Source organism: Penicillium griseofulvum (genome assembly GCF_001561935.1).
Source record: "Penicillium griseofulvum strain PG3 chromosome Unknown contig_80, whole genome shotgun sequence".
In the NCBI taxonomy this organism is placed as follows: Eukaryota; Fungi; Ascomycota; class Eurotiomycetes; order Eurotiales; family Aspergillaceae; genus Penicillium; species Penicillium griseofulvum.
Genome location: NW_024467471.1, coordinates 2,434,195 through 2,447,349, shown reverse-complemented (window position 1 = coordinate 2,447,349; position 13,155 = coordinate 2,434,195). Strand labels below are relative to the sequence as shown.

Here is a 13,155-nt window from a genome sequence, read left to right as displayed (position 1 = left end):
TTCGACTTTTGGTTTTCCTTTTCGAGTCCTTTGAGTCTTCCCTTCTTTGCTTTGACCTTTTCCAAGGCTGCACTTCCTGAGTGGGAAAACCTTGCAGCTCCCCACTTTCTCATCCCGAGACCCCCACATTCAGAGCGAAAATGATGGCCGGGCGTGATTCCTCAGTTCGTGAGGCCAAAGTCTTCATCAAGGAAGTTGTCCGCAATGATTGGGATTTTGAAGCCGGTGTGCCCTCCCCATCGTCCGCCGACGGAACCCTGTGCCACAACCGCGAAGTGACCGAATGGCGCGTTCGAGAATTCGACACCCCCACCTCGGAACTTGAACCACAGAGCTCAGATAGCGAAGCCGAATACGGACAGTCAGCTACAGTGACCTCCACACCTGGAGATGCCGGTGTCGAGCGGCGTCGCAAGCGTCGTCAACAGATGGACGACGAAATGGCATGGAACGAAGGACTACGCGTATGGATGGCTAGACGCGATGCGTGGTGTGGAGCGAAGACACGGCGTCAGATTCGGGCTGAAGAAGCGAAGCGCGCGCTGGCTGGTGCGCATTCAGACTCAACAGATCAATCCGATGGCGTGGGGTTAGGAGAAAATAATGCGACTTCGTCTGGTCAGGGAAATGAGGGTATTGGCGCCTCTGATCTGGCAGCCCGGACCGAGACGTCACTTGCAGTCGCAGATCGGGAGAAAAGTGAGGAGCTCCAGCATCGAGTGGATCTGACTTCGGGACAGCAAGAGGATCAGGAGGAAGGGTTGTCTACCGCACCAGAGGAGGGAGCTAAGAGGAAGGCATCGTCAGAGACCAACATCACAGTCCCCGATCAGAAATTTGCGGCAGTCGTGCCTACCCAGCCAACCTTGCCGGCTGTGGAAGATCAAACAGAAGAGGAGAAGGAGGAAGAAGAGCTTGATGAGCCACTTTGCCCTGTTGCTCCTCCTTTCATTTCCAATGACAACCCAGTTCGCGCCACCATTAATCCCGCAATCTATCCTTCAATTTACACCAAGGTTGTCGTGCAAGGCATGACCCCTACCGTCCCCGTCAACCTCGCCCATTTGACCAAAGCCATGGTTCAAGGCTGGAAAGCTGACGGACAGTGGCCGCCAAAGCCAGCCGTCACTTCTATTGTTCTGGCTGATGATGCCTCTGTGCCTAAGAAAAACGCAGATCGTTCTCCCGAGGAGGCGCCGCAGGGCAGGAGGAAGAACAGCATTACCAATGCTGTGAAGAAAGTTTTCCATTTTGGATCGCATCCCTTCCATCGCCGCGCCAGCCAGGATACCGGGAATGGAGGTGCTACTGGCCCAACGAGCTAAATCGATCTTGTTATCTATTAATGGATCATAACTAATTGCATAGCCACCAACGCTAGGAGGAAATAGCTTCACCTAGGGTTGCTCTGGCTCTGGCGTCTATTCTAGGGGGATCTATTTGTGTTTTCTTGCGTCTTCATGATCTGGGCATCCATGGATGTCTGTTTTTGATTTACTTTCTAGCTCTGCACAATGAAGGAAGGTCATATGATGTGCAATTGTTCAATCTCTCATAGTAATAAGAGGCTGCTTCGCTTCTACTTGTTCTCTCTTCTTGGGCCTCATGACAGCCACTTTATTACTCTTTTCTTTTGGGATATTCTTCAGCCTCGCCCAGATAGCCTCCAGGTCTAGGGTTGGATATTGTTCTTATGGTCAGGGAATCCCCGAGCTGCGAAAATCCTTCAAACTATCTGTTGAATTGGGTGATAGATCACAGCTGTCACTTCTTCAGATCAGCTCTTCCCAAGTTTCCCTGTAATTTTCTCATAATCCAACGCATGATGTCTATCCCGGAGTGCCACCCAATGCTGCTTCTTCGCCAGCAGTGGTTCTATATCGCTCTGAACCCAATCATCTTCGAATTCCGGCAGGAGATATTGCGCTGGGTTTCCCGCAGTGCCGGCGAATTCCCGCAACCAGCCATAATATTCCGCAAAATCCGGCATAATTTCATGGAAAAGATCAGTAGGCCCCTTGTACTGTTCTCTCTGTTCCACCCATTCCTCCTGTTCTGCTTCGCTGGGCAAATTTTTAGAACGTCCAGCCAGGAAACGACTGACCGCTACAGCCTGATACTCGTAGATGCGAAAGCTAATGGCTGCTCTGACCTGCGCTCGTGTCAGCACAGATTCCCAGTGAATGTTCAAACGTCATTGCTAATAGGATTAACGGACTCACCTGTCCGATAATCGCAAGGGAGGGATCTCCGATACGGAAAATGTGCTGGTAGAATCCGTCCAGTCTGTTCTGTGGAGTAACAGCCTGGAAAGGCAGAAACGGATAGGAAAGTTTGTATCCCGTGGCAAAAATGATCTTGTCGAAGTTGACGCTTGTTCCATCGTGGAACTCTACCGTGCCACCAGCAACAGGGGATATGCGTTTGATGGTCGATTTATCGATCACGTTGGGAATACGCCATGCGTCTTCGAGAAAACCCACGTTACCACGTCGGGAGACGTAAAGCGGGCCTTTGACGATTTGATGCAGTTCTTCAACAAGGTCTGCGGAGGATATGCCGCCGCCGACGATGACAACTTTCTATTCAAGATCAGTATGCAAGTGATTTGTCTCGATCCTGACGTACCTTGTTGACATATGAGGCCCGATTTCTCCAGGACTTGGAATGCTCAAACTTGTCCGGAAACTCGGCAGATGTCTCGACTAGACCTTCGATATCAGGAATACTAGGAACAGTAAAATGTCCCGAAGCTACCACCAATGCATCGAATACCTCCTCCCACCAGTAATCTTTGGATTCATTTCCGTGTTGGACATTCCGACGCCGAAGCGTGAGCTTCCATTGGCCATCTGTTTTCACGGCTTTTTCAACAGTGGTTTCAAGCACGAGTAAATGTAGAAATGGGATGAATAGTTCCTCCAGGTAGCGCAAAACAGCGTGACGCGGGCGAGTTGGATTATCTCGGCCGAACTTTTCTATTGAAACTATCGAGTTGACCATTGGCAGTGGTGTGTCCGTGAAGGCCATTGTTTCAGCCCCGGCATTAGTATCAAGGGTATCATAGGCCGCTCCTCGGAGACCTTGAGGCTCTGAGGTCGCCGGCATAAGACACGGAGTTTTGAGGCCAAGTTTACTAGGAATTTCAGTGGCCTCGCTTTGAGGGCTCACTTGGAAACGGTCTGGTTCCGGGTCATAAGCCCTAGACGTGTGGTTAGTAAATAAACTAGGGTGGAACTATGGATGTTCGTTTGGTATAAAGGCCGAGGGCCAAAACAGAAAGGTGTTGGCGGGACATGCTAACCATAAACCACCAACCCTACTCTTTCGTTCAAATACCCGGACATAATCAAAGCCTTCTTGTTCAAGTGCCCTCACAGCTGCCAGACCGGAAGGTCCTGCTCCAATGACAGCAACTCGTCGGTAAGGAGGAGCCATATCTTCCAAGAAATAAGGAAAAGTGTATAGAATATTCAATGTAATGCAAGCTTCTAGACAACAAAACAATTGAGAAAAAGAAAAAGAAGAAGAAAAGGGATTCCTATCAGCGGGGAGAAGTCCGATCATTTTCTAAAGTGGTTTAGCCTTATGCTCCATAGTTAATATCCATCTCTGACCCCAATGGACCCAACATAAACATTGAAGTTATAATGAACACAACTATCCTTAACATCCAAACCCCCCTGATCACTCAAAATTGTCTCCCCATTCCTCGTCACCTTGAAAGATTGACCACCAATCCCCATAGTCACATTCGAGGTAACAATTCCTGCTGGAACATCAATGCTAACAGGAGCATTAGTCCCACTCTGTACAGTCAACGTAGCCGGACTCGTCAACATAGTCGCAACAAAAATGCTATCACTGAGCATGCTAGCACCCATTGGTACTGAGAGTGTATCATTTGTACACACAGTGCCCTTTGGCGTAGGTCGGTACCAATAGACAACTTCATCTGCCTCCACAGTAGGGGCTTTTGCCCCAGATTTATAGGCTGCGATATAGGGTTTGTACAGGTTACGCCAGGCGTCATGAGGCATGTTGACTGCCCACTGCGATGATCCATCGTCGCTGTGATGCGCCGAGTACGGGCCGATGTAGTGGGATTCGCCGTAGTCTATATAACTGTTAGCATAGACTTCTTTCCCGCAAATATATAGTTAGTATACCATTCCACGAGATTATCTCAATCAAATCAGGCTGGAGGGAAATCATTTGTTCCCAACGTAGTGTAGGCAGATTCTCGCAAACGAAAACCCAGTTTTTGACATTGAAATGGGTCGAGAACCAGGGTGAGACGGCTGTTATTGAATTAGCCAACTATCCACCCAGCTAGGCTCAAGGGGTGCTAACGAGCCATGTAGGTCTTCCCAGCAAGGAAATGAACAAATCTATCATCCCAAACCGTAGTCATCGGCCCTGGGATGATACTATTTCCCCCATCGGTAGGCCAAGCCAACCACGAGAATGCTCCGTCAGCACTTTTAGCAGGGCCAGTGGTAGCCTCAGCTGGATCTTGGAGATTCGGCAAGGCGTAAATGGGATGCGGAGTGCCTTGTTTCACGGCATCCCAATTGAAACTATCGCCGACAAAAGTACTTACTATCGCGGCTCCCTTGTATTGCATCTGCGCTGGATGGCCTGCATATTGTTTCATGTATTCTGTGATCTTTGCTGAGTCTCCGTTGGTCCAGTAGGCGAAGTCGAAGGAGATGAATACTTTGAAGTTGACTTGTTGGGCTGCTTCGTAGGCTAGGGCTAGCTGGGTTGGTGTGTAGCTGTCTATACTGGCGCAGTTTAGGGCAAAGGCATCGATGCCGATGGATTGGGCTGCGGCCATGTCTTCTTTCCAGTCTGCTAGCTTGTAGTCTTTTACTATACCGACCTAGATATATGGGATGTTAATGGGAGTGGAATGTACTTAGGTGCTAGTATGCTGACCATGAAGTGGGCAAAGACATATTTGCCTGGCGAGTCACTAGTCAACTCCGTGACAGTTGGGACAGCTAATGCTGGGAGTATATGTACCAATATGGCAATACCAAAGAGAGATTTCCAAATCATTGTTAAAATTTATAAGATTACTTTGAAGTGAATTTCCAAATTCCAACAGAATATATAGCCAATTTCACCCTTGATATCAAGAATGCACTAACCTCGAAAATACAACTGAAATACCACTATAAGCCTTAGACAAGAACTTCAACGGCGAGTATAAAACTTGTTTCTTTTTTCTCCGTAATACCCGACATTTCCCACGTGAGATTATTATGTAGTATTCGCAGATTTCCATTCTAACTTCTCTATCTAGAGCACATGGTATTGCCCGCGGAAATGGACATGAAATGCTACAGTACCACAAACACTATCTTCAAAAGGCTTTATATACCAGCTGATCGAGGAAAATGAATGTGCTAAGCATATGAAGGTGATTGGTACAACTCGAGACTCATCAACACCGATCTATTCAAGGTATTTTCGATGGCCGGAGCATTAATGCATGACTACGCATGACAGAATTTTGAAATAAATAAACTATCACAGGGGAAATTGTGTTCGGAAAAGTGCTTGGGATTATCAAAACATGGCAAACGCGTCTCGGGGGAATAATATATGACAAGTAAGGGGCTGGCGCAACGGATATTGTATTCTGTGGTGAGCTGCATATCCAGGCCAGTCAGTATAGGACCAGTCCTAGTTGTTTCTGTGTTTGCATTGGACCCGATGGCATAATGCATTGCATGATGGCTTGGTTCTCTGCTTCTTTGCATGTTCAATTGAAGAGAACAGACACACCCTAGATTCTAACAGTGAGGGCATATCAAACCATTAAGAGTAGATAGTCCATATCATATGATGGAACGATGCCATGAAAAAGCATATGGCACAAGATAACATTATTGATTTCTTCTATATTCGTAACACGTTAAAAATGCTCCCAGTAACTCTCTATATATAAAGACCAAAAAGGATGATCTCACAATTCAGAGATCAACTCTAGAGCCCTTGCACGATCAAAGAACCCACTCGCCGCATCCTCGAAAATCTTCTGCGCTTCACTCTGACTAGCCATGAGAACAGCAATCTCAGGCTCGATTGTGACCTCCTGTGACTCATGACCAGGACGAGTAAAGTAGTACTTGTCCTGATGACAAGACCATTTTCTAAGATAGAGCTGGAGGTCATTCGAGGCGAGATTGTTAGCCGTGCCAAAGAGCTCTGTTTTCCTGGTATCCGAGGACGGCGGCACCGCAGGGAATGTGATATGGGCACTGCTCGAGGGCGAGTCTATGTCTAGATCCATGCTTTGTAGACATTTGCTCACGGCTTCGGCGAAGTCGCGGATCCATTCGACGTGCGTGATAATCACTCCCCCCACACCGGTGGCTCGATCGATGTAATCTACCACTGGCAGGGCTGAAGAGATCATGTTTAGGAAGGCGGCAAGCATGAATAGAGTTGTAGGACTTTGCAGACGATGGCGACGGAAAGCGACCACACTCAGTGCTTGACACGAGACTCGGCATACAACATCAATCATATCGATGACAGAAGACACGCAGGTTTCGTCCAGAGTGTCTATGTTACACAGCAGGTTCTCAAACTCCAGCGTGATGGTCTGGATTATGGGACGGCTGAGGATCCATGCGGCTCGGTTGGAAAGCGTCGCTTCGAGATACGCTGGAAAGATGCATTGCAAGAAAACGGCGCGGAGAGAGGGTTTGCCGTAGTCTCCAGCTTCGTAGGTATTCTTCATAGATGTATGCAACTGATCAACCAGATAGCTCTGTTGGCTGTCAATGGCAGCGCGCTCAGAAATGCTCTGGACGAACCCGGTCAAGGTCTGTATTTCTTGGCTGGAAGATAACTTGGACTCGTAGCGTTTGAGCTTCGCGACAATGTAGCGTGGGTCAGTAGACGGCAAAGGGAACGAGGCAGGGTCCGTGAAGAAGGGGTCGATGGGTTTGATGTCGCTGGTATGTTGCTGAAAGAAACCGATGACGCGTTGAACGAACTCGACATATTCTCCTTGAGCAGCCTGCACTGTTCCATTACCTAGCTCTTGGTAGTTGTATTTCATGGAAGTCATCGCCCGCTGGAGCATCTCGGAATACTCTTGTTTTGTAACAGAGAAGTTCCGATCGCCAGAAAGTTCCATACCCTGGAGCTGCTCACGCATATTAGACGATAGACTCGAGAGGAGGGATAGTCGCCGAGAGGCGATTTCTTCCAGTGTGATCGTATAACGGTCAATCTTCTTATCCTTAGAAAACGGAAGGTTGGCAAGCAAGGGATCTGTGGGACTCCCGTTCAGAAGCGCCTCCGTGAGACGATGTTGAAACTTCAACATTGAGGAGCGCTCGACCAACGACGACAGCCACATACTCATAACTTGGATTCGGCAATCAGAAACAATCTGTGCGTCCTTTTCAATGCATGCCGCGAGGAACAGCGGTGCAAACTTTCTTGTCTGAACTGTTTGTCGAAGCCGCGTCCAGGAATCATCGCCGAACTCGCTCAGATAATTGTCCCAATTTCGGATGCTATGGCGAACGAGGACCTGGGCGATTGAGGTCCAGCATTCTATCACGCTGAGAAGAACCGCATCCTCGGGACAGTGGTCCTCGCCAAAGCAGTTCGAAACGAGACGAGAGACAATGGGATGGAAAGCCTTCTCTACATGTTCAACGCCTTCACTAGGAGAACTTTGCTGGTCCCAAACAGCCTGAATGGCATCCCAGTCACCGAACTCCTGACTGTCCTCATCAATAGCCACTGCCGCAGGAGCATCCAATGTGGATATAGTTGGAACATCTTTCTGGGTGTACGCTACCAGAACCTGCAGTGCCTCGGACACAACGACATTCACGCGCGGGAGCTTGGGGTTGAAAAGCGCAAGGATAGACTCAAAAGGAGTTCTCAGAACAAGCCTATGTGCATGCTCCAGTTTCGGAGCTAGCTGGACAGCAATCCGCAGCCCGCTAAGCGCATTGCTCAACAAGGTCTCGATCTGCCGCTGGTTCTGGGAGATTGTGCGTTCGACAAGCTGTTGAGATACCCGGTTGTCGCCTGTGTTTTGAGCCTCAATCTCTTTGCGGGCATATGAATGCTGCTGCTGTAGCTCCGTAACGAAATAGCCATACCAGTCTCCAAACGGATCAAGCCCCGCGACATCTTCACCCGTAGAAAGCTTGAATCGAACAAGCCGCGACCATGAGCGCAAATTGATGCTGCACGCTTCGCGATGTGAAGTGGCAGGATGGACTAGATTGCGTATCGTTTCTAACCTAGGGCGACATCCATCAGGAACAGCCCAGTACAGGGTGCTGAGAAGATCGTGGTGATTTCTTAGTGCATCGAGGTCCTCATGTTGCAATGGCTGCTCTTTCGGGTATACACGACCATGATTGGGCAGCAGACGCCAGGCAAAGTTTCGAATCTTTTTCTTGTCATACCTCTTCGCCAAGAAACGGAGACCACTTGCTACGATCTTGAGAAATGTGTGGAAGCAAGGCTCCCCAACTCGGGCATCCAGAGAAGGATTGTTATCAAGTTCATCGAGAAATGAAGGTGAGCCACGAGCTTCCTCAAGTTTTAGGTTATGAAGGGTGTTCTTGGCGAAAAAGTCGAATAGCGTGTCCAGTATAGGTTTGCATTCTCTCCAACCCCAGGAATTGATAAGCCGATGACATCTGAGGAACAAGGTTCGGCAGTAGCTGTTGTATGAAATCGGTTGCGAGTTGGAGTTGGTCTCGAAATGATCCAAGGCTGGGGCGAGAAGCCTCTTGGCTAATTTCCAATTGTCATTGGCAGCTGTCAACTGATAGCCAGGGCGCGCAATCCCAAGCGGATCTATTTCGTTAAAGGGTAAGACTGTGAATATGCCACGCCATCCAGCCTCCAGGCTGTCCACATCCCTTTCATTGCGAATAATTCCAGTGTTGAAAGTTTCAAGCTGAAGATCTTCAAAGCAGCCCTTATAGGTGCCTGAGCTGCGTAGAAGGTGTTTGGTGACGACATAAGCCTCCACCGATGGATACTCATCACGAATCCCCGACTCGCGGCGTTCAGACTCGTTTTCCTTGTACAACGCTTTAAACTCAGAAGAACCAACTTTGGACGTGATCAACCCTGCAACATCTTTAGCGGATATTTTGACAAGATCCAAAGCCTCAGTCGCAAGGGCAGGGCTGACGAGCCGATGAGAAGCAACCTGATAGATCTGGTTGGAGAAAATCATGTTGAAACAAGCAATCTTGACGAGGCCGCACTTGTTGTATTCGTCGCTAGTCAGAAACGCAGCCAATGGGTCTCTGACCTGGGAGACCAGCCCCATTGCTCTAGTGACGAACCCTGTGCGATCAACCGGGTCGATGAAAACCAGGTTTTCTGTGATGTATTTAACTAACAACCTGTATAGCCTCGATGCAACGCCTAGAGCAGCCGTAGGTCCTGTGTCTGGGGAAGTGACGGCACTTCGCTCAACATTATCGATTATCACGTCGAAGACCTGCCCGATCCCCGATGATACTGTATCATCCCAACGACCCCATTGGAATGTCTCGTCTCTGAGCTGGAATGAGAATGAAGTGGCGTCCCCATCGAAGTCCCGCTCTGTGATTCGCAACGAACGAGAAAACTCCCCGCTTCCTATGAATGTGCTCTCATGGAAGAATGTGTTGCCACGTAGGGATGGGACTCCAAAGTCGACCGGATAGAAACGTTGCCAGTTGAAGAGCCCGCCAACGCTAAAAGACGAGGGACGTGCATGTCCAACGTGCGTTATGGTAAGATGTTCCGATTCATCGGAGACTATGGTATCAGGATCTGGATTCTGACGGAACTCATCAGCATCAAGGTTGATTCGGTTGGGTAGATTCTTCTTCAACCGCCGTCGAGATGCAGGGGCCTTTTGGGTTGGCGTTTTAGTTCGTGCTTTGGCAGAGGCGGCAACAGCAGCAGCAGAAATAGAAGTATTCATGGGCGAAGAATTGCCTCCGGTACTCAATGATCCACTGTCAGAGACGTATCGATCCAAGGTCAAGCTGGGCTTGTAAGATTTAGATGTTCGCTGGTTCTTATAGTGTCGGTTAAGAACAGACAATGACTGATTGAACATGGCCGGAACCACGTTTTGGCTTTTACCAGGGCCTGCCAAACTAGTTGCCGCTGGCCTAATGGTGTTCCTCTTCAAAGATGTTATGGCAACATTTCTAGGAACAACCCATGCGTGACCGTGCTGCTCTGGTTTTTGACGGGATGAAGACACGGCCACTGGAACTTGGTTTGGCGGGACTGGTACTGCGCTAGATTCAGGTGGTGCCTGTGCCTGTTCTGCTTCCACTGTGTCGGTGTTCGAAACATCAGCGTCAGCCTCTGCATCAAGGAATTGGTTCGGTATCCAGCCAATTTTAGTGTTGGAATTTGCTCGGGCACTGAGAATCGAAAGGTTTGTTGTCCAATGCCGGTGTTGGCGAGGTCTAGGACGGGGTGGGCTAATCTTCGCCTGCCGAATAGCCCCCCTTTTCCAATCTCGCAAAGACTCATTTGCATCTACTGTGTCTTCCCTGGAGGCCAGTTTCACGAACTTCTGAGTAGGGCTCTGCCTGCCTCCGTCTTTACGTGATCGTGGTCGTCTTGTCGCGACCCTGAGCAGTCGCGATTGCTCATCGCGAGGCTTCGTGGCAACATCTGGCGCATCCAAGATACCTATTCTTGGTCGTCGGGCAGTTGAGGATTTCTTCATCCTTCGTGCTCCATAGGTGGCATCGGTCATTCGGGTTTGTCGGGGTCTCTTCGGCTTTCTCTCCCCATTGAGCAAACTTTGCTTCGACTTTGGCCTTTTTAAACTGTTTGTTTTGTGCCGAGGGCCTGTTGGATTGCGCCCCGCAGGTGCAAACATGTAGTCGATGCGATTATCCTCGGAGATATCACCCTCTTCCAGCGCGAAGGGGTCTTCAAGACCAAGGGTGTCAGTCAACCTCTCGCGAGAGTCATTGGCTATGGAGGCATGTCCTGCGGCATCATTGCGGTTGTCCTCATCTTGCGAGTCAGAATCTCCAAGATCAAACAAGCCTCTTGATTGTTGCGTTCCTAGTTGCCTTGAGCGATCACCCTTTCGAATGAGCTTTCGCGCAACACCCTTTCCATCGGGTCGTTGCAAGGAAGCATGGCGATCTAATTGCGCGGCTTTTTGTTTATCTGCAATTTCCTTCTGATTCAGTCGAGCATGTGACGCAGGGAGCGCGCCTCGGATCATTCGCTGGAACCGTCGAATTTCACGTTCTTCGATATCTGTTTTGGTTTCTTCTTCGTCACTCTGACTGTTGGACGAGATGGACTGTATTTCCTCATCATCATCTGTACCTGCACCAAGTAATTGGACTTCGCCGGCTTCTTCTGTTTCCTGTGCTCCGGATTTCGCAAATTCTCCCGGCGGCGACCACCCACGAGGAAACCGGAACCCTTCTTCTGAGGCACGAGGTGTTCTCGAGGTGGAAGATAAACGGCCTGCGTGTGGAGGGCTAGACGATAGCTCATATATGGAGATACCATTTTGATTCCCAGTAGCAGTATTGTTGTCTCGGATACCGCGAGGTTTGGACGGTTTGTGTAAATTGCGACGTTCTTTAGGAGTTCCAGAATTAGAAGTCTTCTGTCGCTTTGCCAGATGACCTTGCGATGGCCGAGGATGCTCGGGATTGTTGTGTTGCCGGCCCTGCGCCGCAGATTGTGGGCCACGATGTCTTTCATGTCTTATTGGCGGAAGATACTCTTCTAGGGGAGGACTTGACGGAGGTGCATCGGGGTCGTATGAATCTTGCCCTTGACTTTCATCAGTGGGGACATGCTGATGCTGTCTTTCCTGCGGAGGCCTACCAAAAGGCTTGACGCCCCGCGCTTGCAGTTGCTGGGCAAACTTGAGCTGTTCAAGATGGTACGGATGCATTTGGATGGCGTTGCGCTTTCGGAATTTTCTTTGTGTAGCATGCGGTAATTCTCGCAACACATCTTCGGGAATATCAAGGTGAGGTAATACATCGTCCGGGTTAGCGTCTAGTTCAACGAACACTGCTTTCCGGAGATTTGCCTGCCCATCCGCCGGTCTTTCTGGTTCTGCCTCCATCACAACATCGGCCTGTACTTCTGTAGAACCTTCGGCCGGTGGAGAGCCAAAGGATGACGGTACAGAAGATAACGGGGAGTCATCTTCCGAAACCTCCTGTGGTGGTGGTAGCGGTGGCGGCTCTATTGGCTGGACATGCTTGCCTACAGGCTTTTTCTTCCGAGTAGCCTGAGGGATCAATGCCAATTCATCAGGTGAGGAGCTCCGAGTGCTTGAAATCTCATCCTGTGTGTCAGCCTTTGAGGTGTGTGGCTCTACTATATCTTGTGATTGTAAGGGCTCTGCGGTCTTCAAGGGTTTCGGCGTAGACTCGCGGCTCGGGGGTTTTGATTGAGGCCTGTCATGTTCCTGAGATGACGTTGGAAAATCGTAAATGCTGTATGTATTCTTTGCGGGGGTATCGCTACTTCGCAGCTCGCGATTCGTTGATTTCGTAGTCGATGATCGAACTCCATAAGTCTTGCGTCCTCTTCTTTGTTTTGGGGTCGTTTCATCATGCAGGACATTTTCCAAGTGAGGACTTCGATTCGTGTCCCGATTAACAGCTTCCTCTGTATCTGAGAGTGTGATGGAGCCATTCTCAGCCCGATACTCGCGTTGTTCCTTCGTTGCACTCGTCCCTTCCTTCGGCGACGATGAAGGGTTGTCGATATATTCTAGATTTTCGACGGCAGGGCTATTTTCCTCATTGCTCTTCTTCGTATCTAGAGAATCGAAGCCGTCTTCCTCGTCCGAGTCGGGGACATATCCTCGTTGTCGCCATGATTCCATTTGCATCCTTGGCGGGGATCCCCCATGTCTCTAAACAGTCATTGGGTGGACTCGGGGTGACAGAAACGTGAGCAAAATAATCTTCGGGTTAAAATTCGCGAAATACAAGCAGATAAAACGTCGAACAACTATTCAAACTGGCTGAATGCAGGGAATTTGATTCTGACGCGTGCCAAACGGAGCAATTTAGCAGACGCGCCGGCTGCTAATCAGCCAACTGATAACCGATTTCCCCCGGGGCCGCATCACCTCCGCAA

General features: G+C 49.4%; 3 protein-coding genes across 3 annotated transcripts; 1 reads left to right on the top strand and 2 right to left on the bottom strand.

Moving 5' to 3' along the window:
• Positions 1 to 140: 140 nt before the first annotated feature.
• On the top strand, positions 141 to 1,325 carry PGRI_019180 (DUF4050 domain-containing protein; the record flags this gene model as incomplete). Its single annotated transcript, XM_040789631.1, has 1 exon — positions 141 to 1,325. One exon carries the CDS (start codon positions 141 to 143, stop codon positions 1,323 to 1,325), a length of 1,185 nt encoding a protein of 394 aa, XP_040646584.1.
• A 452-nt stretch (positions 1,326 to 1,777) lies between these two features.
• PGRI_019170 (Glycoside hydrolase, family 71) lies at positions 1,778 to 5,064 on the bottom strand (the record flags this gene model as incomplete). The annotated part of the gene is made up of 7 exons (XM_040789630.1): positions 1,778 to 2,152; positions 2,223 to 2,582; positions 2,629 to 3,202; positions 3,628 to 4,117; positions 4,170 to 4,301; positions 4,354 to 4,885; positions 4,942 to 5,064. The coding sequence occupies 7 exons, from the start codon at positions 5,062 to 5,064 to the stop codon at positions 1,778 to 1,780; spliced, it is 2,586 nt and encodes an 861-aa protein (XP_040646583.1).
• A 913-nt stretch (positions 5,065 to 5,977) lies between these two features.
• PGRI_019160 (uncharacterized protein) lies at positions 5,978 to 12,898 on the bottom strand (the record flags this gene model as incomplete). Its single annotated transcript, XM_040789629.1, has 1 exon — positions 5,978 to 12,898. The coding sequence occupies one exon, from the start codon at positions 12,896 to 12,898 to the stop codon at positions 5,978 to 5,980; it is 6,921 nt and encodes a 2,306-aa protein (XP_040646582.1).
• Positions 12,899 to 13,155: the final 257 nt, after the last annotated feature.